Raw genomic sequence first — 17,529 nt, forward strand, 5'->3', positions numbered from 1 at the left:
TTGTACAATGACTCTATAACGTCTCCCTTTTTTACATTCCATTCAAACCTTGTAAACAATGAAACTAAAACAGATCCTGAACAGTCTTGAACATGGCATGCTGTGTGACTGGTAGATACACTACAGATTGAGTCTATCTGGTGGTCTGGAAACTCGACCACTACGCAAGGCCACAGGGATTTTCCTGGGGAAACCCGTTCAGCTCCAGAAGGTGTTGATAAGGAGCGACCCTCTTTCCTGGCTGGTGTGTTTGGCAGAGAAGAACTTGTCGGGATATGTGGCTGCATTATGTCATCCTCATTGTATCCCGATATGACAGCGGAGTTCTCTCTGCTTTGAGTATATGGTCCAGTAGGACTCGGGGCATTGAGCACCTCAGGAGGATCACGTGCAGGATGCTCATAGGCTTGTGTGATGAATCGTTCTGCCCTTCGCAGGTCCACTCGATTACGGTGGTAAAGACTGCCTTCTACATCCACAAGATATGATCGAGGAGCAACCCTCTGAACACAGGAACCTAGTCTCCAGCGACAGGTCCTGTCACCTGGAAGCGGCTTCATACGGATTGGCTCTCCAATGCTTAGTTCAGGTAAGTCTTTAGCAGACACATCGTATGACAGTTTGGCAATCTGTTTCCTCCGCTGCAGTTTCGCCGGGACACCTGTAACCACACAAGGATCAAGTAATTTGTTGGCCACAGGCAATGAAGTCTTCAGTCTCCTAGACATCAAGCGCTGTGCAGGACTACTGTCCATGCCTTCAGATGGGGTGTTCCTCCAATGTAGAATGGCCTTCCACGGATCAGTACCATCAAACTTGGCCTTCTTACAAAGATTCTTCACTATCTTGACAGCCGATTCCGCTTTGCCATTGGCTTGCGGGTGCCTCGGGGATGAGGTAACATGCTCAAATCCCCAATCTGTAGACAACCGTCTGAATTGCTCACATACAAATTGAGGTCCATTATCCGAGATGACTCTATCCGGCTGGCCATAACATGCAAACTGTGCTTTACAACGCTTGATGGTAGTATCAGCAGACAGGTCAGGAAGTAGCTCAATCTCCCAAAAGTCAGAATAGTGATCAACAATTAGTAGAACATCCTGCCCTGCATAATTCAGTAAGTCCATGCTTACAATTTGCCAAGGCCGGGTGGGCAGCACATGTGACATCATAGGTCCTTTCTGTTGTGCCTGCGCTTATTCATTGCATGCCGAGCAACAGCTAACAAAGTCTCTAATCTCCTTCTGCATGTTGGACCAGTATAGGGTATCACGTGCTTGCCTATAGCATGCTTCTCCTCCAATGTGACTGGCATGAATACGAGTCAGCATCTCTGATCCTAAAGATTTAGGAATGATGACCCTTGGCCCCTTGTACAGTATACCATCTTGGATGGTGATTTCATCTCTGAAAGTCCAATATTCTCTCACAAGTAATGGGGCTTCCAACTTGGAATCAGGCCAACCGTTCAGAACAACATATTTCAGAGCCTGCAAACTCTCATCGGTTTCAGTGTGCTGTTTTATCTGAAGCAATCGTTGGTTCGTGACGTATAAATAGTCTGAATGATTAATCTGTGACAGGACCTCCAGGTCCCGCTGAACATTGCAAACTGTGTGTTGTGCATACTCAGGTGTACCACCTGCTGCTGTAGCTCTGCTAAGAGTGTCACTAATGTACATTTCAGGACCAGGTTTATAGACAACATTTAGGCAATAGTTTTGTAACGTGACAACATGCTCTGTAGACGTTTGGGTGCACACAAAAGTGGTTTCTGGAAAATAGAAATCAGAGGTTTATGGTCAGTTTCTGCCGTGATCTCGTCGCGCCCATAGAGGTAGTGGTGAAAGCGCTGGCAGGCAAACACTATACTCAGACATTCCTCTTCTATTTGTGCGTAGTTTTGTTCGGTAGAGTCAATGCCCTTGAAGCAAAAGCGATAGACTGGCCAGCTTGCAATAGACAACACCCAAGTCCAGTTTTGCTTGCATCACATTGAATAGTTACAGGTTTTGTAACGTCATAGTACTTCAGGACAGGTGTGTCCGTGACCAAGCGTTTGATGTCCTGCACTGCATTATCATGCTTAGGAAGCCAATGCCAAACAGCGTCCTTGTCCAGAAGCCTTCTCAATGGCTCACAGACCTCTGAGAGGTGTGGTAGGAATTTTGCTAGGTAGGTAACAAATCCAATGAAGCGCTGCAGGGATTTCACATTTGCTGGCTGCGGCATATCCAGTATGGCTCTGATTTTTTCTGGGTCAGCCTTCAAACCCTCCCAGGTTAGAATGTGTCCATGAAAGCGGACTTCTTTGACCTTGAATTGCAGCTTTTTCATGCCAAGTCTCAATTTTACCTGCCTACAACGATTCATCAGTTCCAGCAGTTTGCCATCATGATCTTGATCTGCTTCATCTGTGTCCCCACAGCCAACCATAAGGATGTCATCAGCTATTGGTTCAATACCACCGAGTCCAGCCAATAGTTCATGTTGTTTACGTTGATACGCCTCTGGTGCAACTGATACTCCAAAAGGCAGTTTGAGCCATCTTTTCCTGCCCCACGGAGTCCAGAAGGTTGTCATGTAACTACTTGCATCATCCAACTTACACTGTAAAAATGCATCCTGGGCATCAACAAGCGTGAACAGACGTGCCTTAGGCAGCTTGTACAAAACTTCCTCGAGAGTTGGCATGATGTAGTGAGATCGTCTCAGTGCCATATTTAAGAATTTGGGATCTATGCATATTCGTAGCTTATTTGGCTTCCCTACAATCACCATGTTACTTATCCAGCCAGTTGGGTCAGTCACTGGTGCCAAGTGTCCATTGGCCTCATACTGGTCAAGCTGTGCCTTAACTGCTTGTTTTAATGCCACCGGCACATTGCGTGGTGCACATTGGACTGGAGGGACACTCACATCAAGGTGGAAATGAACTTCCCCTGGTACAGATTCTACTGGCCCAGTAAACACATCACTAAATTCCTTTATCAGCAGTTGTTTTGTCAAGGGCCCCTTGGATAGATTGTCCATCACATTGCACTCTGCAGGGACGGAGAAACGTCTCAGCCCTAGACGCTCACAGGTTGAGCCAGACAACAGTGGCTTTTGGCTGCTTCTACAATTTCACACTCCAGCTTGTGTGTTAGTCCACGTATGGCACATTCTGTCTTGAAGAGCCCCAGAGATTTCATCATTGCACCGGAGTATAACTTTAATCTGGTGTCACTTGGCAGTAGACGTGCTTCTGGTGCTGACACCATTTTGTCTCTTAAGCACATTACATCCCACGTTGTTCCTGAATGGAGGTGACAGGATTGGGGCTTATTATTTACATGTAAAGTGACATTTCTTTCCTCTGGATTGCACAGCACCCATCAATTCACTGCTGTCTATAACTTCAGTGGTGTGTGTGTGGGGGGAGGTAGGTGATCTGTGTGGGGGGAGGTAGGTGATATGTGTGGGGAGGTAGGTGATCTGTGTGGGGGAGGTAGGTGATCTGTGTGGGGGGAGGTAGGCCCATCAATTCACTGCTGTCTATAACTTCAGTGGTGTGTGTCTCTTCCTCATATGCGGATGTGTTCTCCACGTTGTGTCATTTGCCTATTGATGGCCGTCGTTTACTTGACAAACAAACGTTAGTAAAATGGTTTGTTCTTCCACAAGACTTCCAAGACTCCCCATAAGCTGGACACGGCTCTTTAATTCTTTCATGCACAGTCCCACAGTATTTGCAAGCTGTAGGGTTGGCAGTATTTGTGCTCATCAGGCGGCGTTGCTGCAGTTTGTTCCTGTTGCCATGCTGCATTGCAATGTTTATGCTGTCGGTCTGCTGTCTGTCCTGTTCCATAACTTTCAGACGTCTGTCAGTGAGCTCTGCTGTACGGCACGTCTCAATGGCTGTGTGTAGAGTGAACTCATGTTCTCTTAGGAGGCGCCTGCGTGTGCTCTCTCGCTAGCTATACCAACAACAATTGTGTCCCTTATCAATAGGTCTCTGAGTGCCATATTCACAAGTTGCTGCCTTTTCTCTCCAGTGTGTAACAAAGTGATCCAAAGATTGTCCCTCTTCTTGTTTGCAGCATCCAAACACATCCCTTTCATAAATGACATTTGTAGCAGGTATGAGATCATCTTCCAGTACATTTACAATGGCTGTAACATTGTGTTGCTGATCTGCTGTGAGGGTCACATTGTGTTTATACACATGCCTGCATTCACTGCCCATGACTCTTCTCAGAGTTGCTGCCGGCACTCCTGCACATTTCTCATTCCAGCCTGTAGCCAGACAATAATCTTCACATTCAGCTCTGAAAGATTCCCAATTGCTGCTCCAATCCCCACTCATTGTCATCCCCTCTGGGGGAGGTATGCCATTCATGGCAGCCATATTGTCAGGAAGCCTCTGAGCTATCAAATCTCAGACAATCCTCAGTCTCAGGCTGTAGTTCACAAACCTGTGTTTCCCAAAGCTGCTGCGCTCCAAACAAGAGGCTCAGTCCTGATTCCAGTCACTTCTGACACCATGTTTCATGTACAGGAATGAAGACAACACAAGCTGCTGGTGTGAGGAATCATGTTGTACAACAGAACTGCATCCAGGTCAGCATAGAACAGGAAGCAGGAAGTGAAAGGTTGTCGCTAGCCCCTGGCTATCTGTCTTGATCAGTCTGTTGAAGGTATGGACGTCCAGAAGACTGACTTCACCTAAGTAACAGACAAGTGCACAGAGTGATAGGTGAAATCAATCTACATTTTTTATTAGCGGGAAGAGGATTAATATAACAAAAAAGATAGGTGGGGGGCACAAAGTATCTGGGAAATACTTAATTCTCAGTAATTGATTGGCTGAATACAAATACAAGCATTTACGTCAATCCTAAATAATGATGAGAAGCAAAATGTAACTTTCCCAGGAATAAGGAATGTGTCTATAATATTACAAAACACTTATCTGCTACATACAATAGAATCTGGCTAGATACTTGTCAAGGTGAACTTGTCACTGTGAACACGATCTTTCTCAGGCATTGTAATCAGTTATAAGTAACAAACAATTATTTTCTCATGGGACAGAAATATTTGACATTTAATTGTATCATAACAGAAACAGGTGCTGTTAATACAAAGAAATAATTGGATACTATCACCGTCTCTACCAAGGCTGAGCTAAGATAAGAGATAGAAGAATATTGTGAGTGCAGTTCTGTAACACATAACTGACAGCATATTTTCATTACCTCACTCTGGGTATAATACAAAACAATCAACATGGAATATAAAATGGAATGGGGGGAAACAAAATGACAGACCTAAAAGACAGACATTTCCCTTCAGTTACTTTATATATTTTATAGCCAAAAGTACAAAATATTGTTTTTCTTAAAAATTTTTGGTCTTTTTTTGTTTATGGCGTGAAAAATAAAAAGCGCGCAGGTGATGACATCCCACCGACAGAAAGCTCTATTTGTGTGAAGAAAGGACGGATATTTAGTTTGGGTGCAGCATTGCACGACCGCACAATTGTCAGTTACATAAAGAGGCGTGGCCATGAAGGGGTGTGCATCCTGCGTAGGGGGAGGGGATAAGGACACAAATTGGTGCTTTATTCTCATGGAGATCACATGGTTATTACTAGGAGGAGACGGAAACATTTGCTGGGTATTGGAGCTTTTGTGAGATGGATGGATTGGATGGCGACTGATTTGTATGGAGACATAATATAGAGCGGGAGGAATCCATGGTGTATTGTCACATGTATGAATGCAGGATTGGGGTACTATCCGTGTATTAGGGGGACCAATGACACCTTGGCTAGTATTGTAGATGAATCTGGGGGCGTCGGGGGCAATCTTCTTATGTTTATGGCCCTTTAGGGCAGATGTGATTTCTATGTATTTTATGGGAGATTTTCTCTGTATATTGGGAGTTTCCATCTTGTTGTATCATGAATGTAGTATGGAAGATGAGTCCTATGTACTAGGAATGGTCATTGGAAGGACAGAATAGGAGCCACATGATTGGCTGGCCAACCCCGTGACAGTATAGACTAGTGAGTGACATTGATTGAGATCTGCCCGCTGTGTGTATACAATCACCCGGCTAATGTCTAATATCAGGGGACAAAATGTGCCAGCATTCATATCAGACTAAGGGAAAATGGCCGCCAGAGGAGGGACAGGCGGGCTACAAAAAAATGGAGGAGGAAGATCTAATCCACGGCACTGTAATAACAGAACCCTGATAATAGACCAAGGGAAAATGGCCGCCGGAGGAGGGACACTCAGGCTACAACAAAATGGAGGACAAAGATCTAATCCACTGCACTGTAATGTGATAACTGTGCAATGATTTCTGACTAAGGGAAAATGGCCGCCGGAGGAGGGACAGAGGACTACAACAAAATGGCGATTGATCAGTCTATTAACCACTTGCCCTTCAGACACACAGATCACCTACCTGCCCCACACAGATCACTTACCTCCCTCCAAACACAGATCACCTACCTCCCCCCACACACAGATCACCTACCTCCCCCCACACACAGATCACCTACCCTAATTTCGATGGTTCCGGGTTCGGCATCCAAACATCTTTTGTGTTCCCCAAACCCTGCAGAACCGAACTGAACACAGAGCAGCTCTTCTCATCACTTATCATGACCCCCCGGTCACTGCTCACTGTGTGGGGGCCCAACATCCAATCCATGATCTCCATGGCATGGCCATCCATCACATCCCTGATCCCTATAGAGGAGGAGATTTCTACTTCACCATCACCCCTTCTGGATCCACACCTCATGTACGGGTGATTCCCCCCCCCCCCCCGGGATCATTGTTCCATTTCATTTCTGGATCCACACCTCATGTACGGGTGATCACCCCCCCCTCCCCGGGATCATTGTTCCATTACATTTCTGGATCCACACCTCATGTACGGGTGATTTCCCCCCCCCCCCGGGATCATTGTTCCATTTCATTTCCGGATCCACATCTTATGTACGGGTGATCCCCCCCCCCCCCCCCCCCGGGATTATTGTTCCATTTCATTTCCGGATCCACACCTCATGTACGGGTGATCCCCCTCCCCCGGGATCATTGTTCCATTTCATTTCTGGATCCACACCTCATGTACGGGTGATTCCCCCCCCCGGGATCATTGTTCCATTTCATTCCTGGATCCACACCTCATGTACGGGTGATCCCCCCCGGGATCATTGTTCCATTTCATTTCTGGATCCACACCTCATGTACGGGTGATCCCCCCCGGGATCATTGTTCCATTTCATTTCTGGATCCACATCTTCTATACGGGTGATCCCCCGTGATCATTGTTCCATTTCATTTCTGGATCCACACCTTATGTACGGGTGATCCCCCCCCCCCGGGATCATTGTTCCATTTCATTTCTGGATCCACACCTCATGTACGGGTGATCCCCCCCGGGATCATTGTTCCATTTCATTTCTGGATCCACATCTTCTATACGGGTGATCCCCCGTGATCATTGTTCCATTTCATTTCTGGATCCACACCTTATGTACGGGTGATCCCCCCCCCCGGGATCATTGTTCCATTTCATTTCTGGATCCACACCTCATGTATGGGTGATCCCCCCCCCCAGGATCATTGTTCCATTTCATTTCTGGATCCACACCTCATGTACGGGTGATCCCCCCCCCCTCCCCGGGATCATTGTTCCATTACATTTCTGGATCCACACCTCATGTACGGGTGATCCCCCCCCCGGGATCATTGTTCCATTTCATTTCTGGATACACACCTCATGTACGGGTGATCCCCCCCCCCCGGGATTATTGTTCCATTTCATTTCCGGATCCACACCTCATGTACGGGTGATCCCCCCCGGGATCATTGTTCCATTTCATTTCTGGATCCACATCTTCTATACGGGTGATCCCCCGTGATCATTGTTCCATTTCATTTCTGGATCCACACCTTATGTACGGGTGATCCCCCCCCCGGGATCATTGTTCCATTTCATTTCTGGATCCACACCTCATGTATGGGTGATCCCCCCCCCCAGGATTATTGTTCCATTTCATTTCTGGATCCACACCTCATGTACGGGTGATCCCCCCCCCCCTCCCCGGGATCATTGTTCCATTACATTTCTGGATCCACACCTCATGTATGGGTGATCCCCCCCCCGGGATCATTGTTCCATTTCATTTCTGGATCCACACCTCATGTACGGGTGATCCCCCCGGGATTATTGTTCCATTTCATTTCCGGATCCACACCTCATGTACGGGTGATCCCCCTCCCCCGGGATCATTGTTCCATTTCATTTCCGGATCCACACCTCATGTACGGGTGACCCCCCCCCCCTGGGATCATTGTTCCATTTAATTTCTGGATCCACACCTCATGTACGGGTGATTCCCCCCCCCCCCCGGGATCATTGTTCCATGTCATTTCTGGATCCACACCTTCTATACGGGTGATCCCCCCGTGATCATTGTTCCATTTCATTTCTGGATCCACACCTCATGTACGGGTGATCCCCCCCCCCGTGATCATTGTTCCATTTCATTTCCGGATCCACACCTCATGTACGGGTGATCCCCCCCCCCCGGGATCATTGTTCCATTTCATTTCTGGATCCACACCTCATGTATGGGTGATTCCCCCCCCCCCAGGATTATTGTTCCATTTCATTTCTGGATCCACACCTCATGTACGGGTGATCCCCCCCCCCTCCCCGGGATCATTGTTCCATTACATTTCTGGATCCACACCTCATGTACGGGTGATCCCCCCCCCCGGGATCATTGTTCCATTTCATTTCTGGATCCACACCTCATGTACGGGTGATCCCCCCGGGATTATTGTTCCATTTCATTTCCGGATCCACACCTCATGTACGGGTGATCCCCCTCCCCCGGGATCATTGTTCCATTTCATTTCCGGATCCACACCTCATGTACGGGTGACCCCCCCCCCCCCTGGGATCATTGTTCCATTTAATTTCTGGATCCACACCTCATGTACGGGTGATTCCCCCCCCCCCCCGGGATCATTGTTCCATGTCATTTCTGGATCCACACCTTCTATACGGGTGATCCCCCCGTGATCATTGTTCCATTTCATTTCTGGATCCACACCTCATGTACGGGTGATCCCCCCCCCCCGTGATCATTGTTCCATTTCATTTCTGGATCCACACCTCATGTACGGGTGATTTCCCCCCCCCCCGGGATCATTGTTCCATTTCATTTCTGGATCCACACCTCATGTACGGGTGATTCCCCCCCCCCCCGGGATCATTGTTCCATTTCATTTCTGGATCCACACCTCATGTACGGGTGATCCCCCCCCCCGGGATCATTGTTCCATTTCATTTCTGGATCCTCACCGGCCTCCCTCCTCACCGGCCTCCATCCTCACCGGCCTCCCTCCTCACCGGTCTCCCTCCTCACCGGCCTCCCTCATCACCGGCCTCCCTCATCACCGGCCTCCCTCATCACCGGTCTCCCTCCTCACCGGCCTCCCTCCTCACCGGCCTCCATCCTCACCGGCCTCCCTCCTCACCGGTCTCCCTCCTCACCGGCCTCCCTCATCACCGGCCTCCCTCCTCACCGGTCTCCCTCCTCACCGGTCTCCCTCCTCACCGGCCTCCCTCATCACCGACCTCCCTCCTCACCGGTCTCCCTCCTCACCGGCCTCCCTCCTCACCAGTCTCCCTCCTCACCGGCCTTCCTCATCACAGACTATCTCCGCTTCAGTCTATCCTGAACTCAGCAGCCAGACTCATCCACCTCACCAATCGCTCCTCTTCTGCCACCCCCCTCTGTCATTCCCTCCACTGGCCTCCACCCCGCTCTGCCAATACTTCCACTGGCTCCGCCCCCCTCTGCCAATACCTCCACTGGCTCCACCCCCTATGTCATTCCCTCCACTTGCTCCACCCTCTCTGTCATTCCCTCCACTGACTCCACTCCCTCTGTCATTCCCTCCACTTGCTACACCCCCCTCTGTCATTCCCTCCACTGGCTCCACCCCCTCTGTCATTCCCTCCACTGGCTTCCACCCCCCTCTGTCATTCCCTCCACTGGCCTCCACTCAGTGTCCTCCAGCCCCCCTGTCATTCCCTCCACTGGCTCCTCCCCCCTCTGTCATTCCCTCCACTGGCTCCTCCCCCTCTGTCATTCCCTCCACTGGCTCCTGATTGCCCAAAGCATCAAATTCAAACTCCAAACTCTGACATACAAAGCCATTCATAACTCCGCCCCAAACTACCTCACCGACCTGACACACAAATACCACCCAACTCGTAATCTTTGCTCCTCACAAGACCTCCTACTTTCTATCTCCCTGGTCTCCTCCTCCCACGCCCGACTGCAGGACTTCTCCAGGACTTCCCTCATCCTCTGGAACTCCCTACCCCAATCCATCAGACTGTCACCTACCCTCCTCACCTTTAGGCGCACCCTGAAAACCCATCTCTTCAGGGAAGACTACCCCGCCCTCACCTAACAGCCGATCTCCTCCACTCCTCCTACCACTCCATCCCCCACAGCCACTTCCTCCTGTACCACTACCCCCTCCCTCCTAGATTGTAAGCTCCCAGGATCAGGGCCCTCGCACCCCTCGTGTATTGTATTGTTACTGTATTGTCTCATGTTCTGTCCCCACTATAATGTACAGCGCTGAGCAAACCTTCTGCCGCCATATAAATCCTGTATAATAATAATAATATTTGGACCGGCACCATCTACATCGCGTTCCATATTATTCTGCAAACTCTATTTAAGTGTCACAAAGATGAAATCTTTTGTTTTTCAGTGTAACTCATGGATGGCATTGTGTGTCAGGGCTCTTTTGATCACTGAAAACAATCTGGGACACCGGAGATAATTAGATTGGCCGGTGAGCCCAACTGAAGGAAAATCTTTATTGAACACAGCTCAGTATATACAGCTTCAACCCCACCCCCACCAGACATCCTGGCACCGGGTTTTCCCCACCCACAACAAACCCCACAACTAACAATACAGTATGAACTCTATTAGAAGGGAAAGACTACCAGGTCACATTTCCCTAAACAGTGTAGAATGTCTGTGAAACATGTCCAGCTTTACAAAGGGGATAAAACCAGAACAGAAAGGGCAAAATGTCATCACACAGGGACAGTTCCTCACACAGTGTTTTTACTGTGGCAGAGCGGCACCTGTCTTTTAACATCGCTGTGCAAATAAGGTAGGAGGCGCCTAAGAATCGTGTGCCCGCCCTACCCGTCCCGTTGATGGAGGCAGCGGGAGGCCATCACCGGATCCCAGCCGGTCATTACCCGCCGACTCCCAGCGATTATCGGTAATCACTGACAGATAGCACGGCGGCAGTATTTACATTGCAGCTCTGTCATCTGTCAGTTCAGAGCAGGCTGATCCTGAGAGAAGACTTTATCTTTCCGGGATCAGCGTGTCCCTGTGCAGTACACACCCCCGCCCCGCCCCCTAGTAAAACACTCCCCTCACACAGTTAACCCTTTCATTGAATAAAAAAGTGAACCCCTTCCTCCCCAGTACCATTAGTAGCAGTGGCAGTGTTTTTTTTTTTTTTTGCACTCATCACTGTATTGGTGTCACTGGGGATGTCAGTGACCCCAAGTCAGTTCCCCCCAATGTCAAAATGTCCACCGCAGTCCCGCCATAAGACGCTGATCACTGTCATAAATCGCTGATCACCGCCATAAGTCGCTGTTCACTGTCATAAATCGCTGTTCACCGCCATAAGTCGCTGATCGCCGCCATTAGTATAATAAAAAAAAAAAATCCCAGTATCTTTCCCGCCATTTGTAGACGCTATAACTTCCACTTAAACTAATTAATTTACACGTATTGGGATTTCTTTTAGCAAAGATGTCGCAGAATGCATTTTAGCCGAAATTTATGACTAAATTAGATTTTTACATTTTTTTACTAGACATGTTTTATAGCAAAAAGTCCAAAATATTGTTGTTGTTTTTTTTTTTTCAAAATTTTCAGACTTTTTTTTGTATAGCGCAAAAAATAAAAACCACACAGGCGAGGGAATACCGCCGAAAGAAAGCTCAATTTATGGGGAAAAAAACGATGTCAATTTAATTTGGGTGCAGTGTTGCATGACCGCGCAATTGTCCGTTAAACTAGCGCAGCGCTGTATAGAAAAAAAAGGCGTAAATTGCAGTATCTATCCCATAGTCTGCAGACGATATAACGGTCACACACAGCAATCAATATCCACTTATTGGGGTCCTTTTCCCATAAACATGGAGCGGGAGACATTTTGGTGAAATTTATAACTAACTTTGAGGTTACTTTATATATTTTATAGCTGAAAGTACAAAATATTGTTTTTCTTCCAAATTTTTTCTCTTTTTTTTGTTTATAGCGTGAAAAATAAAAAGTGCACAGGTGATCAAATAACACCGAAAGAAATCTCTATTTGTGTGAAAAAAAGCACGTAAATTTTGTTTGGGTGCAGTGTTGCACGACCGCGCAATTGTCAGTTGAATTAGTGCAGCGCTGAGTAGCAAAAAGAGGCGTGGTCAGGAAGGGGGGTAAATCCTCCGGAGGGAAAGTGGTTAAGCAGATCCCCATTTTCAAGCAATATGGGGAAAAAAAAGGATCTCTCTGCTGCCGAAAAGAGTGAAATAGTTCGATGCCTTGGACGAGGGATGAAAACATTCGATATTTCAGGAAAACGTAAGCGTGATCATCGCACTATGAAGAGATTTGTGGCTGATTCAGAGCACAGACGGGTTGGTGCAGATAAAGGCACATTGAGGAAGATTTTTGCCAGATCCATGCATCGGATCAAGAGAACAGCTGCTAAAATCCCATTACATAGCAGCAAACAGATATTTGAAGCTGCTGGTGCCTCTGGAGTCCCACGGACATCAAGGTGTAGAGTCCTCCAGAGTCCTGCAACTGTGCAGAAACCTTCTATTCGGCCACCACTAACCAATGCTCACAAGCAGAAACGGCTGCATTGGGCAGAAAATACACGAAGACTCATTTTCAAGCAGTCCTGTTCACTGATGAGTGCCGTGCAACCCTGGATGGTCCAGATGGATGGAGTAGTGGATGGTTGGTGGACGGCCACCCTGTTCCAACAAGGCTGCGACGTCAGCAAGGTGGTGGTGGAGTCATATTTTGGGCTGGAATCATGGGAACAGAGCTGGTCGGCCCCTTTAGGGTCCCCGAAGGTGTAAAGATGACCTCTGCAAAGTATTTGGAGTTTATGACTGACCACTTTCTTCCCTGGTACAGAAGGAAGGACTATGCTTTCCGTAATAAAATCATCTTCATGCATGACAATGCACCATCTCATGCTGCAAAGAATACCTCCGCATCAATGGCTGCTATGGGGATAAAAGGAGAGAAAGTCATGGTGTGGCCTCCATCCTCCCCTGACCTCAATCCTATTGAGAACCTCTGGAGCATCCTCAAGCAAAAGATCTATGAGGGTGGGAGGCAGTTTACATCCAAACAGCAGCTCTGGGAGGCTATTCTGACATCTTGCAAACAAATTCCAGCAGAAACTGTCCAAAAACTGCCAAGTTCAATGGATGCCAGACTTGTGATCTGCTATCAGATAAGGGCTCCTATGTTACAATGTAACGTGACCGCTTCAAATGTTTACAAAGTTACAATGTTGGGAAAAGTTTGATTGAGAAGCTTTTGATTTCAGTAAATTTGCTGCAAACACAACAAATGACAATTTTCAGTTCTTTACAACTAGAAAGTGTTTGGAAACTTCCTGTGCGGAATAATCCGGAACACAGATCCTGTTATCATTAGGAGGTTTGTTCAATAAAATGTGAATTGTCCTCTTCATAGCTGATAACCTGAGAATTCTGCCGACTGTTATTTACATCAATTATTGAGGGAAATGAGGAAATATCATTTGCAGAATCATTTGGAACACGGTGTAGTCTCTGCTCTCCATACTGCACCCTCTGTATTCATCAGTTATTTTCATGTTCCTCATTATGAGACCAACCCAGGAAATCCCAGTGTGAGATGTACGAAATGCTACATCCTGTACATGAAACACTTCCCTGTTTTCGGACATTTTACAGCTGGTTCCAACCAGTCAAACAGGTTCTCCGTCTCCATCTTATACACACGGCCACCAGCATGGGATCTCCTCCACTTCAGACCACATAGGTAAGTCAGGATCCTATTCCTTAATAATATAATAGCAGGGTGTAGTGCTTAAACATCATCATATGATATGTCAAGCCTAATAAACAGCTTCTAAATATAATAAAACATCAATATATTAAAATAACAATCCTAAAAAACAAGTGAGAAAGTGACATAGTGCAAATACATACATAAAAGTGTATTGCGTCACTAATCAGTGACCCGCCATGTGCACGGTGTCAGGTATAGTCCAAATAATAAGGTGTTTATGGGTCTTCCGGATCCAAATGACTGGTCCAAATGGTTGGTGATAAGGGAAAGTGTAAAGACTGCGCACTCACCAGACGCGCAATCACACTGCGCATTTAGAGATATCAATCTCAAAGTAACAGGGTATCCCCTTTAAAGGTCTGGTCAGATCTGGTGTCCCTCTGGAATCAACATCAGCCGTCCCTGGATGGCTCACCTCCTCTGTAGATAGTGGGAGCTCAAAGGAGCTCAGGAAAAAAGGAGGTCCATAGCGTGATACCGTATGAACAGAGGGGGCTTTATTAGCCAGATAAATGAATGAACAGAAATCACTGACCAGTATGGGGATCCAAGATGGCTGCCGGGACCGATATGGTGTCAGCAGTGTGGCATCCTAGTGCTGTAGCCCCGATCACTTTAGCAGGCCATAGACAGGTCATTTATCGGCTGAATTGTCGGCCAATAAACAAAATAATTGGTCGTTGCCGCCATGGATGCTGCCACCAATGGTCACGAAAGAATGGGACAGGAAACCAGAGACAGAGGAGCACATCATACAATGTGACAGCAATGCAAATACATTATATTTTTTTGGATACAAATGGATACATTTGTTGCAACCGCAAGACTTTTCCATATAAAATATAATCGCGGACTGGACTTCCAGTTCATAGGAAGGATTCAGGTGTCTCCCATTCCGATGATCAATTCACTTTAGCAGAATAAAATGTCCCCTTCTAGATGTGACAGTCTGCAATCGTCTTCTTCTTCATTCTTCCTTCTTCTTCCTTTTTCTACTTCTTCTTCTTCCCATTATTCCCAGAAAATTGTCCGAATGTCCATATCGGCAGCAACTTTTCCAACATGACCAATAAAAAAACTGCAAAAAACCCCCAAAAAATGGCCAACCAATTAACCCACTAACAGTTTTTTGCCAAAAAATTGGCCGATTTTCGACCCCTCTATGGCCGGCATTTGTCTCTCTCTGTCTGTCTGTAAGCTTGATAAAGAGGGTCACCACGTTCTCCAAATGTTGGAGGAACTAAACTGCTGATCTAAGATTTCAGTAAATCCGGCTTCACAATCTACTTCTCAGTGTTGGTTTACTCCTCATTGCCGCCCATTAAATGGGCCTCAGAATGGCTCCGTTATTCCCTCCTAGGAAGGACATTCAGGCCGATCTCCCACCATGTTCCTCTGATGTGTCCGAGACAGAATAACAGGAGAGACACCAGGAGAACCCGCTGGGACCTGACACTCCGAGAACCAGAGTTATGGTGGAGCGTAGACCCAGAAATGTCATCAGAATGCTGATACTCCTTCCTGGAGCCATTGCTTTGGCTCCACTTGTACTTCTACTTCCTCCGGGTTCAGGGGATAGAGGATCAAGAGGGTATGAAGCTGGGTCCTGACACTCCGAGAATTCAGGGTTATGGTGGAGCAGAGACCCTTCCTGACCAATCTCCTCCCCGGGGCCTTTGTACTGCCTCCACTTGTACTTCTACTTCCTTCACATTGAGGAGATGGAGAATCAAGTGGAGGGTATGAACAGGGAAGATGTTACAAACAACATGGCCCCATACAGCCAATCTGATAGGGCCCCTCCCCAAAAAAAAAGTTTAATATGATTTAGTTAGGAATGAACACAGTGAGTGCTCAGTACTGATCAATCATTCTGTTCATTCAAGAAAAAAAGGGGCTGGTAAGTGTGACATATTTAGAGGACCTGTGCTCTTAGCTGTGGGAGGGAAGCAGAGGAGGGAAACCGGAAGTACTGCAGCGGTGGGGGGCCCCGGGCAGCAAAAGGAAACATATGGTGCACAGGGAAGGTGATTGGTGTGGTGGTGGGGCAAAGGGGGAGGGGCAATTACTGGAACTGATCCCTTGTATAGCTCTATCTGCAGCTGAAATCCGGCCAGAGAGAGGAGAAGAAGCCGACTTTCAGCTGCTGCAGAGAGAGCCGTACAGGGGATCGGTTCCAGTAATTGCTGCCCCACCGTGCCGATCACCCTCCCTGCCCACATCTGATTCATTCCTGTACATACCAATCACTGTCATACCCCCCATACTCCTCTCCTGTACATACCCATCACTGTCATACCTCCACACTCCTCTCCTGTACATACCCATCACTGTCATACCTCCGTACTCCTCTCCTGTACACACCCATCACTGTCATACCTCCACACTCCTCTCCTGTACATACCGATCACTGTCATACCCCCCACACTCCTCTCCTGTACATACCGATCACTGTCATACCTCCACACTCCTCTCCTGTACATACCCATCACTGTCATACCTCCGTACTCCTCTCCTGTACATACCCATCACTGTCATACCTCCACACTCCTCTCCTGTACATACCCATCACTGTCATACCCCCCACACTCCTCTCCTGTACATACCGATCACTGTCATACCTCCACACTCCTCTCCTGTACATACCGATCACTGTCATACCTCCACACTCCTCTCCTGTACATACCGATCACTGTCATACCTCCACACTCCTCTCCTGTACATACCGATCACTGTCATACCCCCCACACTCCTCTCCTGTACATACCCTTCACTGTCATACCCCCCACACTCCTCTCCTGTACATACCCTTCACTGTCATACCCCCCACACTCCTCTCCTGTACATACCCATCACTGTCATATCTCCGTACTCCTCTCCTGTACATACCGATCACGGTCATATCTCCACACTCCTCTCCTGTACATACCGATCACTGTCATACCCCCACACTCCTCTCCTGTACATACCCATCACTGTCATACTGCCCATACTCCTCTCCTGTACATACCGATCACTGTCATACCTCCGTACTCCTCTCCTGTACATACCCATCACTGTCATACCTCCACACTCCTCTCCTGTACATACAGATCACTGTCATACCCCCCACACTCCTCTCCTGTACATACCCATCACTGTCATATCTCCGTACTCCTCTCCTGTACATACCGATCACGGTCATATCTCCACACTCCTCTCCTGTACATACCGATCACTGTCATACCCCCACACTCCTCTCCTGTACATACCCATCACTGTCATACTGCCCATACTCCTCTCCTGTACATACCGATCACTGTCATACCTCCGTACTCCTC

General features: G+C 47.6%; 1 protein-coding gene across 1 annotated transcript in view; it reads left to right on the forward strand.

Moving 5' to 3' along the window:
• The window catches only part of LOC149470587 (uncharacterized), a 91,134-nt gene that overhangs the window by 9,774 nt on the left and 63,831 nt on the right, over positions 1-17,529 (forward strand). The window contains exon 2 of the mRNA XM_089662195.1: positions 438-589. Coding sequence (XP_089518321.1) covers positions 438-589 — 152 coding nt within the window. The remainder of the gene's footprint in view (positions 1-437; positions 590-17,529) is intronic.

This window comes from Staurois parvus, unplaced genomic scaffold, assembly GCF_062004578.1.
Source record: "Staurois parvus isolate SC_StPar_1 unplaced genomic scaffold, SC_StPar_1.0 ptg000037l, whole genome shotgun sequence".
In the NCBI taxonomy this organism is placed as follows: Eukaryota; Metazoa; Chordata; class Amphibia; order Anura; family Ranidae; genus Staurois; species Staurois parvus.